This window comes from Suricata suricatta, chromosome 4, assembly GCF_006229205.1.
Source record: "Suricata suricatta isolate VVHF042 chromosome 4, meerkat_22Aug2017_6uvM2_HiC, whole genome shotgun sequence".
Taxonomy (NCBI): domain Eukaryota; kingdom Metazoa; phylum Chordata; class Mammalia; order Carnivora; family Herpestidae; genus Suricata; species Suricata suricatta.
The window spans coordinates 129255389-129270980 of record NC_043703.1 but is presented as its reverse complement, the minus strand read 5'-3'; the positions used below and the strand labels follow the sequence as shown (position 1 = coordinate 129270980).

The following is a 15592-nucleotide window of genomic DNA, read 5'->3' as shown; positions in this document are numbered from 1 at the left end:
GTCATAAGGGAGTTCTATGGATAGTTTTTTGAGGAACCTCCACACTGTTTTCCAGAGCGGCTGCACCAGTTTACATTCCCACCAACAGTGTAGGAGGGTGCCTGTCTCTCCACATCCTCACCAGCATCTATAGTCTCCTGATTTGTTCATTGTAGCCACTCTGACTGGCGTGAGGTAGTATCTCAGTGTGGTTTTGATTTGTGTTTCCCTGATGCTGAGTAACGCTGAGCATCATTTCATGAGTCTGTTGGCCATCTGTCCTCTTTGGAGAAGTTTCTGTTTAGGTCTTCTGCCCATTTCTTCACTGGATTATTTGTTTTTCAGGTATGGAGTTTAGTGAGTTCCTTGTAGATTTTGGATACTAGCCCTTTATCTGATATGCCATTTGCCACTCTCTTTTCCCATTATGTCGGTTGCCTATTAGTTTTTTTATTTTTCCCTTGCCGTGTAGAAGCTTTTTATCTTGATGAGGTCCCAACAGTTCATTTTTGTTCTTGATCCCCTTGCCTTTGGGGATACCTCTGCCCATTTTTAATTAGATAGGGTTTTTTTTTTGCTATTGAATTATGTGAGTTTTTTCTATATTTTGGACGCTAGCACCTAATCAGATATATGATTTGCAAATATTTTCTCCCATTCTCTAGGTTGCCTTTTAATCTTGTCGATGGTTTTCTTTACTGTGCTGAGCTTTTTTAGTTTGATGTAGCCCCACTTATTTATTTTTGCTTTTTTTGCCTTTGCTTTTGGTGTAAAAGCCATAAAAAAATCATTGCCAAGATCAATGCCAGGGAGCTTACCCTCTATGTTATCTTCTAGGAGTTTTATGGTTCTGGTCTTATGTTCAAGTCTTTAGCCCAGTTTGAGTTTTTGTTTATGGTGTGAGATAGAGATCCAGTTTCATTCTTTCGCAGGTGGCTGTCTAGTTTTCCCAGCACCATTTATTGTGTGTTCTTACCTCCTTTGTCATAAATTAATTGGCCATAAGTATTGGCATGGGTGTATTTCTGGGCTCACAAAGTTCTTTGTTACACCTACTCTGTTCTGTTAGCATCGCCCCAGTGAGAATGGAAGCAGGGATGGGCCGGGGTTCTGAAATCTTACCTCAACACGTCTGCCTGAAACCCTTCCATTGGCTTCCCCACCCAGGATAAGGCCTTTCTGTGCTTGGTCTTGAAGGTTTTCCCATTGTGAGTGGTGAGGTGAGCACTGAGGAGACTGGTGCCTGTTGTGCACTGTGCAGGTTCTGGGAAGGACTCTGGAAAGTGCCCCTAGAAGCAGAGGACAGCTGTGCCTGGACCCAGGAGCCAGTTAGACACACTTAGTGGCCCAGCGGCCGAGTGGAACCTGGACCTCTTTTCCTCCACATGCTCTGCCATCCTTTCTCTACCTCCCAGAGCCCCATGGCAACCCCCCCCCCCCAGGCTCCTGGCAGAGGCCTTGGCACTGATCTCCTCTCCCTCACTTCAGAATGTAGCCATCCTCTGGGGCAGCTGGGGCCCAGTGAGCCCTCTCCCAGCTGTCAGGACCCTGGCCACCTTGTACAAGAGGGATACAGCAGCTCGCCAGGTTCAATGTGGTCAGGAGTGTTTCCTCTGGTCCCACTTCCTGTCCCCACTGCCTGTGTTCCCTGACCTGAATCCTGCACAGGAGCCAGAATTCCACTCCTGTGGGTTATGTGGCTCGGGTCATAGAGTTATCAATTTCTAGTGCAAATTAATCAATAAGACCATTCACTACAGAGGGATGTGTGAAGAGCCAATGAGACAGGGCATAAGGCAGTGCACTGGGGCACGTGCAGCCGGGGTCTGGGGCCTGGGGGTGGTAGCTCTGAGATGGATGTCTTCAGTGTTCCCATTTTGGCCCTACCGCTGCTAAGCTGCATGATTCAGGCACTGTTGCTTGATTTTCAGCTTGTATATTTTCATCTATGAAATAGAGATGATCCCAGGTCTTCACAGGCTTGCTACCAGCCAACAGGACTCTTTGAAGTAGAAATGGCTTTGTCAACTGTGAGGAACTTCACAAGGGTAACACATAAGTCATGAAGCCATCTTTTTTCTTAATTAAAAAAATGTTTTTAATGTTTATTCATTTTTGAGAGATAGAGCATGAGTGAGGGAGGTGCAGAGAGAAAGAGAGAGAGAGAGAGAGAGAGAGAGAGAGAGAGAGAGACACGCAGAATCAGAATCTGAACTGTCAGCACAGAGCCCAGTGCTGGAGCTCGAACTCACAAACCGTGAGATCATGACCTGAGGTGAAGTCAGGCGCCCAGCCGACTGAGCCACCCAGGTGCCCCGGTCACAAAACCATCTATAAAATCAGCTTCTAATCACATCTTGGCCTTTTGGCTAAGATCAAGTATATAAGTGGTGGGTTTTTTTCTTTAAGGGAGGAGAGGTAGGGGTGGGAAACCCATTCTGAGGGGGATGGCCTGCAGTGCTGGGCAGGTAGGGGATCGCAGGAGGCCGCTCCTGGGTGCCCTGGAACCTGCATGGGAGCAACCACGATGGGGGAGAAAGAAGGAAAACAAACAAAACCTCCCTTCCCACCAGTTGCATTTGGGGCTGGGCCCAGTCAGGCCCCAGTTAGGGTGGAGATCAAGGAGTCCCCATGAGTTAACAAGTTCCAGGGGCCACCGGGGATTTAGCTTTGTCAAAAGTATCCATTGAGTCGGGCCAGTGAGTCATCTGGTGAAATCCCGAAGGTGCCGTGGCCTGGCGGCTGCCCTGAAAGAATGACAGCAGCTGTCTCCACCACAATGGCAGCGTGCCACCGGCGAGGCTGGACGCCACCCAGCCTGCAGAGGCCACGTGACTCCCAGCCGCCCTGCAGCCTTTGAGAAAATTATTAAAAATTATAAAACCAGTCCAGTCCTCATTGTAGAAAAAAAAAATTAGGCATAAAAAATAAAATAAAAAATGGGGCGCCTGGGTGGCTCAGTCAGTTGAGTGCCAGGTGATGTGTTCAGCTCAGGTCATGATCTTACGGTTTGTGGGTTGGAGCCCCGTGTCGGGCTCTGTGCTGACAGCTCAGAGCCTGGAGCCTGCTTCAGATTCTGTGTCTCCCTCTCTGTTCCTCCCCCACTCATGCTCTGTCGCTCTCTCTCAAAAATAAATACACAAAATAAATAAATAAATACAAAATGATGCATAAGCCTATCCCGAAAGATAACCCTGATTATCTTTTTGATGCCCACCTTTGTTCCGTGTGGGTAATGAGTCAGGTTAGACAAGGCCAGGCTGAGGGAACGCACGGACCCCATGTGACTCCCCCCAAGGCCAAGGTCCTACTGTGTTTACCTCTTCTTTACTCCTTTTCATTTCCTGGCTCTAAAGGGCAATTGAGACTGGAAACCTTGAGATTTTTATAACTGAGTGTGATGCTGGGTATTGCTTTCAGTTAGATAGTCTTTATCATGATATGCCCGTGCCACCTTTTTCTGTTTTTTAAGCTTTTTAGGATTTTTGAAAATTGTTTATTTAGTTTTGCGAGAGAGAGAGAGAGCACAAGTGGAGGAGGGTCAGAGAGAGAGGGAGACAGAGGGTCCCAAAGAGGTTCTCCACTATCAGAGCAGACAGAGCCCAAGGTGGGGCCCAAACTCACAAACCATGAGATCATGACCTGAGCCTAAATCAAAAGCCAGATGCTTAAACTAACTGAGCCACCCAGGTGCCCGTTTTGTACGTTTTTTAAAAACTCTCAGAACTGGGTGTTGACTTTCATCGAATGCTTCCTTAACTCTACTGAATTACTTCCTTATTTGCCTTGTTACATTTTTTAAAGCACAGGAACCACTGAGCATCCCTGGTTTGCCTGGTTTATGTTTTATCATCCATCTGTTTTTAAAAAAATGTTCAAGAGAGAAAGAAAAAGAACAAAAGGTTCACGAAGCCCAGATTTCAGAGCATGAATTCAGAGAGAGGGATTAGGGAGTACTTTTGAAGTATGACTACTGATCATAAGGCACTTTGGGTTGCTATTCAACCTCCCAGTCATTTAGAATCATCAATTCTGCCCTTTGCTCTGAAAAGCAGGAGTTTTGTTTTTCTTGAGAAGCGATCTGGCGCTAGGATGCGTGTGCTCAGGCCCTTCGTCAGCACCAGATGTCAGGACGCCTTGGGAGGCCACTCTCCCGTGGTGCTTAGCCAGCGCTAGGGCATTTGGGGCCCAGGGGCCTGGGGGGCTTCTGGAAGCTGAGGGCGGGTGCGTGGCACCGAAGCAGCCTCAGTGATGGTGGTGGTGGTGACTTTTTCTCTCCCCAGAGCTGTCTCAACAAACAGCAGCTCCTGACGGCCATCCGCCAGCTGCAGCAAGTGCTGAAGGGCCAGGAGACCCGCTTCGCCGAGGGCGTCCGCAGCATGAAGAGCCGGCTGGCCGCGCTGCAGAACTCTGTGAGCAGACTGGGCCCAGACGCCGCCCCAGGTGGGTCCCCACATCTGCACCGCTGGGGCCACACGTGGCACTCAAACCCTTCACCTGTGGGTTCTGTCCCCATCCCCACCCGCCCATGCCATGCCCTGTCCCCAAGTGGATTCCAGTGCCTTTCCCTGCCTCGCCTCTTGTGGAGGGCCCCATTTTAAAACCCTGGTTGGGGGGCGCCTGGGTGGCTCAGTCAGGTAAGCATCCAACTCTCGGTTTTGGCTCTGGTCATGATCTTATGGTTTGTGGGTTCAAGCCCCACATTGGGCTCTGCACTGGACGGCTTAGAGCCTGCTTGGCATTCTATGTCTCCATTTCTCTCTACCCCTCCCCTGCTCATGTTCTCTCTCTCTGTCTCAAATTAAATAAACATTGAAAAAATAAAAAATAATAAAAAAATAAAACCCTGATTGGTAGGGTGTTAAAAAAAAAAAAAAAGCATCTGTTGGCTCTCCTGTCCCCCATCTGAATGTCACCCATTTCCCCTCAGACCTTTCCGTTCGAGGCCAGCGCTCTCGTCTCCATAGTATCCTCACAGAATTGCCGAAAGGCACCACTATTAGAGCCCGAGCTGCTTTTCCCTTCCTGGTCCCCACCCAGGCAGACTCCAGTTGGTTCCATTTAAAAAAATATATTTTATAGGCTATTTTTTTCCTAGCAGTTTTAAGTTCACAGCAAAACTGCATGGAAAGCACAGAGTTCCCTCCCCAAACACACACACCATGTCCCCCCACAACGTCCCACACCGGTGTGGCATGCCTGCTGCCAGTCCACCAGCCCACACTGGCTTCGGTGCCTCAGTTAGTCCTCTGAACTGAGTCCTCCGTTAGGGGGAGAGGGTACTGCTGAGGGCAAGTCCTGTTTGGTGAGGGTTACAGTGGGCCTCCCAGAATCCCTCCCCGAGGGTAGGACGCTGACAGACACTGGGCGTTTTCCTGTTGTCCCAGTTACAGCTTTCACTGTGGGGCCACTGGATGGGTGACTGGATTTCCTCCGGCCGCTCCTCAGGCTGACAGGGGTCAGGGGGCCAGTCATCATGTTTGTTCTAAGTCATGAGTCTATGGAATATCTACTGTCATTTACTCACGTCAGACAGTTTATCAAGGGCCTTCTTCACTGTGTGAGGTGAAGTTCCCTGGGGAAGGCATTGGATTCCCTACCTCCTCAGAGATTACGGTACTAAGTCCAGAGTCTCCCCAGCACTGAGTCACTGCTGTTTTCCTCGGCTCCAGCCCCACAGTACAGAGTCAGACCTACCTGCCAAACTCCTGACGCTCTCCGAGGCACTCTGGGGCCCCAGCCTTCGATAGGGCTGCCCATGGCCGGACTCCCAGAGGCGGGCAGGGCGTCCTCCCTTTGCACTACAGACGAGGAAACTGAGGCCAAGAGAAGTAAGTTAGCAGCAATAGGTACCAGATCTGATTTTTTGTTTCCTGTTAGATGCCCAACTGCACGGTTCCTTTCTGCTTTCATAGGATCAGCTCCCATATGGTCCGTGGGAGTCTCCAAGAAGATCCTGCAAGACGTAATTCATAAGACCACCTGCCTGTACTGGAGGCTCTGTCCACTAGAATAGACACTACAATAGTAATGTAGCTATTGTTATATTACTGAGCCTTCAGGGTCTTGCTTCCTTGAACCACACAAGATTATTTTTTAAGTGGCCAATTCTCTTTCTCTAAGATTTTTTTTTTGAGTTATTTATTTTTGAGAAGGAGAGAGCACAGGGGAGGGGCAGAGAGAGAGGGAGACAGAATCCCAAGTTGGCTCTGCACTGTCAGCGCAGAGCCTAATGTGGGGCTTGAACTCACGAACTGTGAGACCATGACCTGAGCCAAAAGCCAGAGTCAGATTCTTAACTGACTGACCCACCAGGTGCCCCTGCTAATTCTCTTTTTAAATATTGCCCCAGTGCATTCTGTCTCTCCCATGCGCTGGACGTGGAGGCCAGCAGATGTCAGGATCCCCACTGCAGGGTGGGGGCTGGGGGGCTGAGCCTGGGCCTGGAGCGTGCAGGCAGTAGGAAAGTTCTCTTTTCCTTTTTTTTTGTTTTTTACTTAAAAAAAGTTTATTCATTTATTTTGAGAGAGAGGGAGAGAGAGAATCCCTAGCAGACTTCACACCGTCAGCACAGAGCTCAATGCGGGGCTCTCACAAACCGTGAGATCATGACCTGAGCCCAAATCAAGAGTTGGACACTTAACTGACTGAGCCACCCAGGCGCCCTGTCTTTTACTTTTTTTTTTTAAGGGCGTTTGCTGGGAGTCAGGAAGAATAATTTCTAGTCCTGGAGATTTCCTGGCCTTCCTCTTTCTGGCTTCTAAGACTCTCCCTCGTCCTTCCCCAGCCTTCTTTCTGGGGAACATCACAGCCCATCAGCTTCAGGGCCTCTCCAGGCAGCCTTGTTGCATTCATGCCCCCAGTCTCTGGGGTTGCTCACTGCCCATCTCATGCCTCCCACAGTAACCTCGTTCCAGAAGGCACAGGGAGGGCCCTGCGGCCCTGGAGACTCACCACATCATGCTCATAACAAGAGGCCTTTGGCTCCCATTTGAGAAGTGACTGCAAATTGATTTTTAATCAATCTGTACCCATTTATTAATTCCACTAAACTTATTGAGCACCTACTGTGTGCCAGGTACTGTTGCATCTACTCAGGTACGATTTACCTGTGAGTTGTTCCAGCAGGTAGTTTTTCTATTTTGAGGATTTTTCTTCCAGAGTCTTCTACAGGCCATGCGTGTGTGCATGTGTGTGTGTGTGTGTGTGTGTGTGTGTGTGTGTGTGTTTAATGCTTATTTCTTTATTTTGAGAGAGAGAGAGAGAGAGAGAGACAGAGCACGAGTGTGTGCATGCAAGGGGGGAGGTAGGAGAGGAGAAAGAGAATCCCAAGCAGGTTTCTCGCTGTCAGTGTAGAGCCCAACACAAGGCTTGAACCCAGGAACTGTGAGATCATGACCCGGGCTGAAATCAAGAGTCGGATGCTTAACTGACTAAGCCATGCCAGCACCCCTGGGTTTTGAGGATTTTAAAGATTTCTCATCCCCAAAGAGACCCTATTCCTTTCCTCTAAGGCATATGATATCCCTTTCAGCACAATAGAGTAGTTGATACTGTAAAAGAACTATAAAGTCATTTATTTGCACAGACTGAGGCAGCAGCCTAGGAGCTCCTGAGCCTTGGGATGTGAACTCACACTCGCTTCCATCTCTCAAGGTTATTACCACTGGGTGTCAAGGTGAGGGTTTCCTAAAGGAAAGTGCTGTGGCAGTGGTCCCCCGGTAAGCCAGGGCACTGAGGGTGCTTTGAGGGGCCAGCTTCTGCCCGCCCGCCCGGGCCGGTCCGCCGCAGCTGCTCAGGAAGGACGCAGAGGGGACGTGTGGGCAGCTGTGCCCATCATGGCAGACGCTGTGTGATTCTCTCTCAGTCCCTGCAGCCTGCACGGCTGAAGCAACAGCTTCTCTCCTGTCTCTCGAAAACCCAAAGAGCATTTTCACCAATGACACTTGGAATTTCCTTCTAAAGCAGAAAATCCTTCCTTAATTCTGCCTTCACAGCACAGCCAGTGTTCAAACCGCCTTTCTCTGCTCCCAGCTCCCGCCTTGGTGACGCCACCTTCATGCCAAGGCTGTGCCTCCACTCTTTCCTCCCTCACACCCGGCCCTTCATGCTCCCCGGGCTGCAGCTGGCTGCTGCTTTAAATGTGGAAATCAGCCACTTCATGCCTCACCTCAAACCCTCTCTAACTCCTTGTTGTCTCTCTAACTTCATCCCCAACTGCTTTCTAGTGAGTCCTCTCCACTGCAGCCGCTGTGCTCTCCTTGACATCCCTTCCATGTCCACCACAGGGCCTTTGCACTGGCTTGTTCCCTCTGTCCTTCCCAGGTATCTGCATGGTTATGGCTTCCTTTCTTCAGCTCTGCCCCAATGAGACCTACCCTGACCACCGCATTCATGATTGGACCCCTCCTCTGGCGACCCCAATACTACTCCCCAGCTTTATCTTCTGTGTGACACCTACCACTTCTTATCACACTGTGGCTGCTGCTTATGGACCTTGGTTATCCATGGTCGCCCCTGTTAGAAGGGGGCTTCCTGAGAGCTGAATTTTGTCTGTTTTGTTCATATACCAAGCGCCTGATATTGTGCCTGGCACAGGCACATGGTAAGCATTCAGTAAATAATTTTTCTTTAGTTCATTTGTTCAAGAATTATTTATTGGGCACTCACTGTGTCAGGCACTGGCTGATGCTGGGGGCCTGTCAGGGAGGCAAGGCTAGGCAAGGTGCCAGCCCTCTCAAGCTGCATTTGGAGGGAGAAGACTGACAACAAACATGGACACAAATACATCCAGAAGCCAACTCCAACAATTATACATGCTAAGAAGAAAACAAAGTGAGCCGATGGGGTAGAGAACGCCTGGGGGGGTTTAGCTAAGCAAGGTGGCCAGGGAGGGAGTGGCATTGGAGCTGAGACCTAAAGAGTGAGAAGGAGCCACAGAGGGGAAGTTCTGGGGAAAGAACATTCTGGGCTGAGAAAAGAGCAAAAGCCAAGGCCTAGAGGTGGGCTTGATCCCAGCCTATTTAGGAGGCCTAGGAAACCCAGTGAGGCTAGAGCTCCAGGAAGGCAGGAGGAGTGGGTGGGCAGCCACACCTGGGCGGGGGGCGGGGGGGGCGGGTCTCAGCCCTGACCACACCCCCAACCGCTGCGAGGCCCTGCACACAGTACTCAATGTCTCTGAGGCCCCAGCTCCTCTTTCACTGAGTGGGCACGCATCACGCAGGCCTGCGAGTGCTTGGAGGGTTCTATGAGACACAGCATTAAAAATGTCCAGCAGAGCACACAGCCTGGAGAAGGCACGGGAGCACCTGAAGGTGAGAAGCCTTGTAACCGAGACGTTGCAACTCAGCTGAGGTTGAGTGACCGCGGTCCTCCTTTTTGTCCTCACAGTCTCCTGCCCTGCACTGAGCGCCCCTCCGGACGGCAGGAAGTTTGGAAGCAAGTACTTGGTGGATCATGAAGTCCACTTTACCTGCAACCCCGGCTTCCGGCTGGTTGGGCCCAGCAGCGTGGTGTGTCTTCCCAATGGCACCTGGACGGGGGAGCAGCCCCACTGCAGAGGTATGGCCCCTGCTTCCCGCCTCCCTGGGCCAGGCTCAGCTGGGGAGACACAGTGTGCCTGATTCCTCCACCATTCTCCTCTGCAGAGTAGAGGCCAACATATTCTATGGCCTGATGCATCCCCTCCACGCCAGGCCTGGGCTGGTCCGTGTGAGCGCTGCCGAACCCTCTCAACAATTTAGTCTCATTTTGCATATGGGGAAATTGAGGCACAGAGAGGTGGAGGAACTTGTCCAAGACCACACAGCTGGGGTGGTGGGGAGCAGGCCAAAGTGATTCTCTCCCAGACACTCTGACCCCAGAGTCTATGCGCCTCAACACCTCATTCTGTTCTGAATGCTGGTGATGGGCTCTTACGATGTTCTTGGGCTGCAGTTTGCAAAGCCGTTGATGACCTGTAGGGCTAAGGAAGTTCCCGGGTGTCTTTTGTGCCTGCTTTGGGACTTGGTGTAGACCAGCTCCAGGAGAGACCACTGGGATGGAGGGCAGGCATGAAAAGGTTTCTCTTCTCTCTGTGCTTAGCTCGGCAGCAGTATTTTCTTGATTGTAGGGGAAATCGGACTTGGCATGCGTGATCTCTGGGCTTTTCAAACGTCTATGGTTAGAAAGTCATGAACACTAGTTGATCTTAGAACAGGCCTCATAGGACATGTGCTGGGGCAGAATGTCCCTGATTTTAGCCCAAGAGTTGAAAGGGAAATGCACACTACATAAATTAGTATGTTGTCAAGGGCACTGTAGAGAGGACTTTGAATGCATAAAGAGCTTGAACACATAAAGGAACATTAGAAAATATGTCATCTCTAAACACAGATGGTGTGGATTGACCTGTGGAGCCCAGGGCAACCAGAACCACATTTGTGGATTTGGACTTCTATTTCCTATCTCTTGGGAAATATAGATGCTTTTATGGTTGATCACAGGTACCAGCTCTCAGACCTAGCTGGGAACCAGCCAAGAAATACAAGCCATGTGACAGGCAAACACACCAGGGAAAATGCCAGTATCTGGATTTGCCCTTGACCCTGAAAAGTCTCTATGGAGGGTACGCATCTTATGGGTGATAAACTATGGCAGCAGAGGTGAGAACACAGTGACATCTATTGTCATGGCTTTGAGTGTCTGTATTTTTAACTTACGGATTGAATGACGGCCCTGTTTGGTTTCTTTCTGGTGGCACTCAGGTGCTCCGATGGCCGCGTCATCCTCTGTGAGGTGCCCCTACGTCATACCTGAGCACGCCCCCGACCATGTGTGCCCAGGTGGCAGTCACATCCCCACCGCCATCAGTGGTGCTGGCAGGGTCTTCAGATCTCCCCTTTGTCTCCAAGCTGTCTCTCTGGGTTTGGAGTTGGGGGTGCAGCAAGCCGGCTGTGTGCTCACTTCCTTCGAACCAAGCATTGCCATGCTGCTCTTTAGGAGGGCCGTGCCAGCCCACTCTCCCAGCAGTGCTGGGCGCAGAAACACGTTTTGCCCTGGTGCAGTTTTCTGTCTTGCTCGGGTATTGTCCACACATTCTGTCCTCAGTAGTGATAGGCATTTACAGTGAGCACCACACAGTTTAAATTAAAAGTCACGTTCATCAGAAGAGATCGCTGGCAGAATGCATTGGTGGGCAAATGAGCAAGAAACATCAGAGGTTCGGGAACACAGTCACAAGGAACAGCTAGAGCAAAGGGGCGCAGAGGGGCTTGGCAAGAATGCTCCCTGCAGCCCAGCCCCACCTTAGCAGCTTGGCCGGGGTGTCTCCGCAGGGGATCCTGGGTGTATCTGCTGGCTCCATCTTGAGCTTGCACGTCCTAATTACGTAACCATGCCCGGCCTTCCTGCGGCAGGCCCCTCAGTGGGAAAGAGCGTCCTGCTGTATCATGACTTGGGTGCCAGGGTTCTCCAACTTTAAGGTGCTCTGGCATCACCGAGGAAGCTTTTATAAAAGGCAGGCTCTGAGGCCCCCAAAGACCCATTGAGTTGGGTGAGATCTTTATAGCTGGGACTTTGGAAATCTACATTTTTAATATGATTCTGACATTAAATTTTGACAAACACCACTTGACTGGTTCTTGGGACTGCCAGAAGCAGAAAAGATCTGGAAAAATTTGATGCACGGATGCATTTTAGGCCCTCACCAATCAGAATGGCTGCCTGCCACAAGCCAACAGTCAGGCCATGACCTGACTGAGTGTCCGCGCTGGCCGGGTGAGGCATACCCGCACATGCTCACTCACCCCTGCACTGACGTTGTGGGAAGGCTGGGCAAGGCCCTCCAGAGAGAAGGGCAACGAGCCGCTCTGAGCAGCCTCCCTTCCTGAGACGTGGGGATCAGACTTTCCGTGGAGGACCAATGCCAAGTGTGGCCAGCAAGTCTGCTGGCCCCCCTCACCGTCCAGCAGTGCACCTCCTGACTCTCACCCATGAGCTCACTTACCTCATTCCAGATCTGCCGTGTGTTCTTCATCTCCCCTTTCCCTCAGCCTCCTTCCTGGCCATCTGTCCTTCCCTGACCTCCATGCCTGAGGACTGCTTGGTGCAACCTACACTGGACCTCTACTGGGGCCACATTTACTATCTAAAGCCTGGGAAAGATTGTCTCCAGCCCCCACAGAGATCTCGGATGGATTTTTCATCTGTTCAAGTGCAAACGAGGCATGGGGGCTCATGCTGTGGTGGCGGGAAAGAAAACTCTGATCTGTCACTGCCCAGGGCTCAACTCTGGCTAGCAGAGGGTGCTTGTGTGGACACTTCTGTCCCCAGCAGGAATTTGTTTGATTGATGGATGCCGTCTACAGTAAGAGCCTCAGAGTGATGCCACCCAAGCCTGTCAAGAAGGAGAAATAGAGCCTTGATCTGTTGTTTGGTGACCTCTTGTATTAACAGTGTGGGCAGGCCACGGGCTGGGGTTCACAAATCCAGTGACACACACACACACACACACACACACACACACACACACACCTCACAGTGACCCTAGAATTTTAGTGACCCATGCATTCGCTTCATTTCCCATATGCGTAGTCCTGTGGTCATTGTGTTGTGACCACAGAAGGAAAAGAATCTTCTTAATCACAGAGGAGTCATTTCAAGACCCAAAATGTGAGAGACATTGAAAGATTTAGCAGCTCTTTAATAATTGCCCCTCACCCCATCCACAGTCAGCTGCTCGGAAAGAAGGTCATGAACCCAACTTGGCATAGAAGGAAATTACACATAATCCTGCCATTAAAAAGCCTGTTGGGCAGAGGTAGGCTCAGAGCTCCAGAATGGAAAGCAGCCATTTAGCTTCCTGGATTATTTCCCTTTTTTCCTTTCTTTCTTGGAAGGGTATGTTTTTAAGATTTGAAGTTTTCTGAATTGGGAGAATCCTAGCCACAGGCTTTGTTGCTTTGACAACATCGGTAACCAAAGAAAAAATCTGAGAGAAATAAATAACTTTTTCCCTTACTCCTATGCTGGGGATAAAGAATTGTTTTTGGTAGTCACCCCCTTCCCCCACCTTAAAAAAATGTTTGTTTATTTTGAGAAAGAGAGGAAAAAAAGTGGAAGCGGGGGAGGAGCAGAGAGAGAGAGGGAGAGAGAATCCCAACGCGGGGCTCTGTCTCAGTCTTGTGCCCATGAGATCAGGACCTGAGCCGAAATCAAGAGTCGCGCTTAACCAAGTGAGCCACCAAGGCTTTAAAAAACCCCCCCTTTTTAACCTTTATTCATCCATTCAGTCGATTTCCATTGAGCATCAGCTATGTACAAAAGATTGCACCAAGTGCTAGGGATTCACGCTGAGTCTAAGAGACACACCCAACCTCACGGGGCTCACCTGCTGAGGTAGAAGTAAGCAAATCAGAGAGGCGAATGCAAAGGTAAAGAAACGGGGATGTGTGGTTGGTGCCCTTGAAGGGACCTAGGAAGGGGCTGAGGAGAAAGATGATGGGGGCAGGAACGGGGAGGACCTCTCTGATGCCTTATGTAGTGGGCGCCAGTCCAGTGTGGCCGGCTGGTGTCCCTCAGCAGCTGACACGGGGCAGTTCCCAGGTGTGTGCCCTCCTCGTGCTGCAGGGGAAGGACCCCCAACCCGTTCCCATGGAGTCTGAAAGGTTGAGAGCTGAGGGCCATTGACATACACACATAAGCACAACACTCGTGAAGCCTGAAACAGGGAAGGAAGTCTCCCCCAGACTGTGGTGAGCCCTGCACAGGCCGTGGGCTCTTTGCCTCATGTTAAGAAAGCAGTCCAGGCCCAAGGCCTGTTCTTATTCAGCCATGTGGGGCTCCAAAGACTGCCCGAGACTGTCTTTCCCAACACAGAAGTCAGCTGCAGGGTGGGAGGGAGGGAGAGAATGTGTGTTTACATCCACAGACGGAGGAGAGGGCGCCGGTCCAGAGAGAAGACCTGGCTCAGGACCTGCAGGGCACTGAGACCTCAGAGGGCAAGGGAGGGCACGGGAGACAGGAGGAACCCGCATAGAGGAACCTCAGGAAACTGGCAAAGCAGGGCTGGGGCACCAGGTCGGGCCTGGGGAGGGGATGCTGCAGTCAGGGCAGAGCACACTTCACTGCACCAGTCCTTTCCTCAAAAGGATTTGAGTAGAAAGAGCTTCCTCTGATACAGTAGCCACGTAGTAGCTACTGAGTGACTGGCTGGCTGATTTACCGAATGATCAAATGAATGAATGAGGGATTATGTTAAAAAACAAGCAAACAAACAAGAATTTCCTTCCAGACTTTTATCTAGGTGTATATATGCAAGTCTTACATATCCAGCATCATCCGTGGAGAGAGATGAACGGAAGCAAGTCTTCATTAACTCTTCCTTCTAAAATGCGACCTTTAATGATTACAAAGCACTTCCCCCTAAGGGAACTATTCTCGTTCTCCTGAACTATTCCTTTATTGTGCCTGTTTTTTAAAATCATAAATAATGCCAAGACAAGCAATCTTAATACAATTTTCGCTATGGAAAATTTCAAATGCACAGAAGTAGAAGGAATGGTGTAATGATCCTCACGCACTCAAATATAGCAGATTCCTTACTGTCTTTACATATCTAGTTAGGGTGAAAATTTCTCCAGCTGTCTCACATGTCATTAACACTTTGGTTGAACCAGGATCCACATAAGAGCCACACGTTACAGTTGGTTGATCTGTCAGCACTGAGTTCCACTCGGGGCTCGATCCCACGAACTGTGAGATCATGACCTGAGCCAAGTCAGACGCTTAACCGACTGAGCCCACTCGGGCGCCCCTCTTATGCCTTTTTAATCTACAGGCTCTTCTTCTTCCTCCTCCTGCTACCCCACCTCAGCCCCTGCTGGTTTATTTGTTGAAGAAAATGGTTTGTTTCCCACAGCCTTGATTCTGCTAACTGCATCCCTATGGGATCATTTAACATGATTTTCCAGTCTCTTTCTTTTTTGTGTCTTTTTCCTTGCAGTTTTATTGACATCCAGCACTGTGTTAAGCGTTAAGATGTGCAGCACGATGACCTGACTTACATACATTGTAAAATGATCACCACACCAAGTTTCGTTAACACCCATCCCCCCGTGCAGACACGCACTCACAAAAAGAAATGGTTTTGCCCTTGTGATGAGAATCTGTTCTCTTAACAACTTCCCTGTAAACCCACAGTGTTAGCTACAGTCACTGTGCTGCACATCAGCCTCAGTGTTACCGGTCTCATAGCTACAGGTTTGTACCTCTTTGGTCTCTGGATTTCTTCTTCTTTTTTTAAATTTTTAATATTTATTTTAGAGAGAGAGCAGGGGAAGGGGCAGTGAGAGAGGAAAACAGAAAATCCAAAGCAGGCCCCATGTGGTCGGCACAGAGCCTGATGTAGGGCTGGAACCCACAAAAGTTGAGATTATGGTCTGAGCTGAATCAGACACTCAACCCGCTGAACCACCCAGGTGCCCCGGCCTCTGGATTTCTTAAAAACTGGTAGCGAACTCCAGAAGCCTGATGGGATCCAAGTGTGACTCTTGTTTTGTGTGGGCCAGAGAGCGGTAGACCCTGTTGCCGGGGAGCCCAAGCCGTCTCGATGCTGTGCCTTGGGGAGCTCGCT

The 15592-nt window shown here is 50.1% G+C and overlaps 1 protein-coding gene across 1 annotated transcript in view; it reads left to right on the top strand.

The window, feature by feature from the left end:
• FBLN7 (fibulin 7) overlaps positions 1–15592 on the top strand; it is a 44988-nt gene that overhangs the window by 19108 nt on the left and 10288 nt on the right. Inside the window, exons 2-3 of the mRNA XM_029936305.1 lie at positions 4263–4422; positions 9370–9540. Of these exons, the coding sequence (XP_029792165.1) occupies positions 4263–4422; positions 9370–9540 (331 nt within the window). The remainder of the gene's footprint in view (positions 1–4262; positions 4423–9369; positions 9541–15592) is intronic.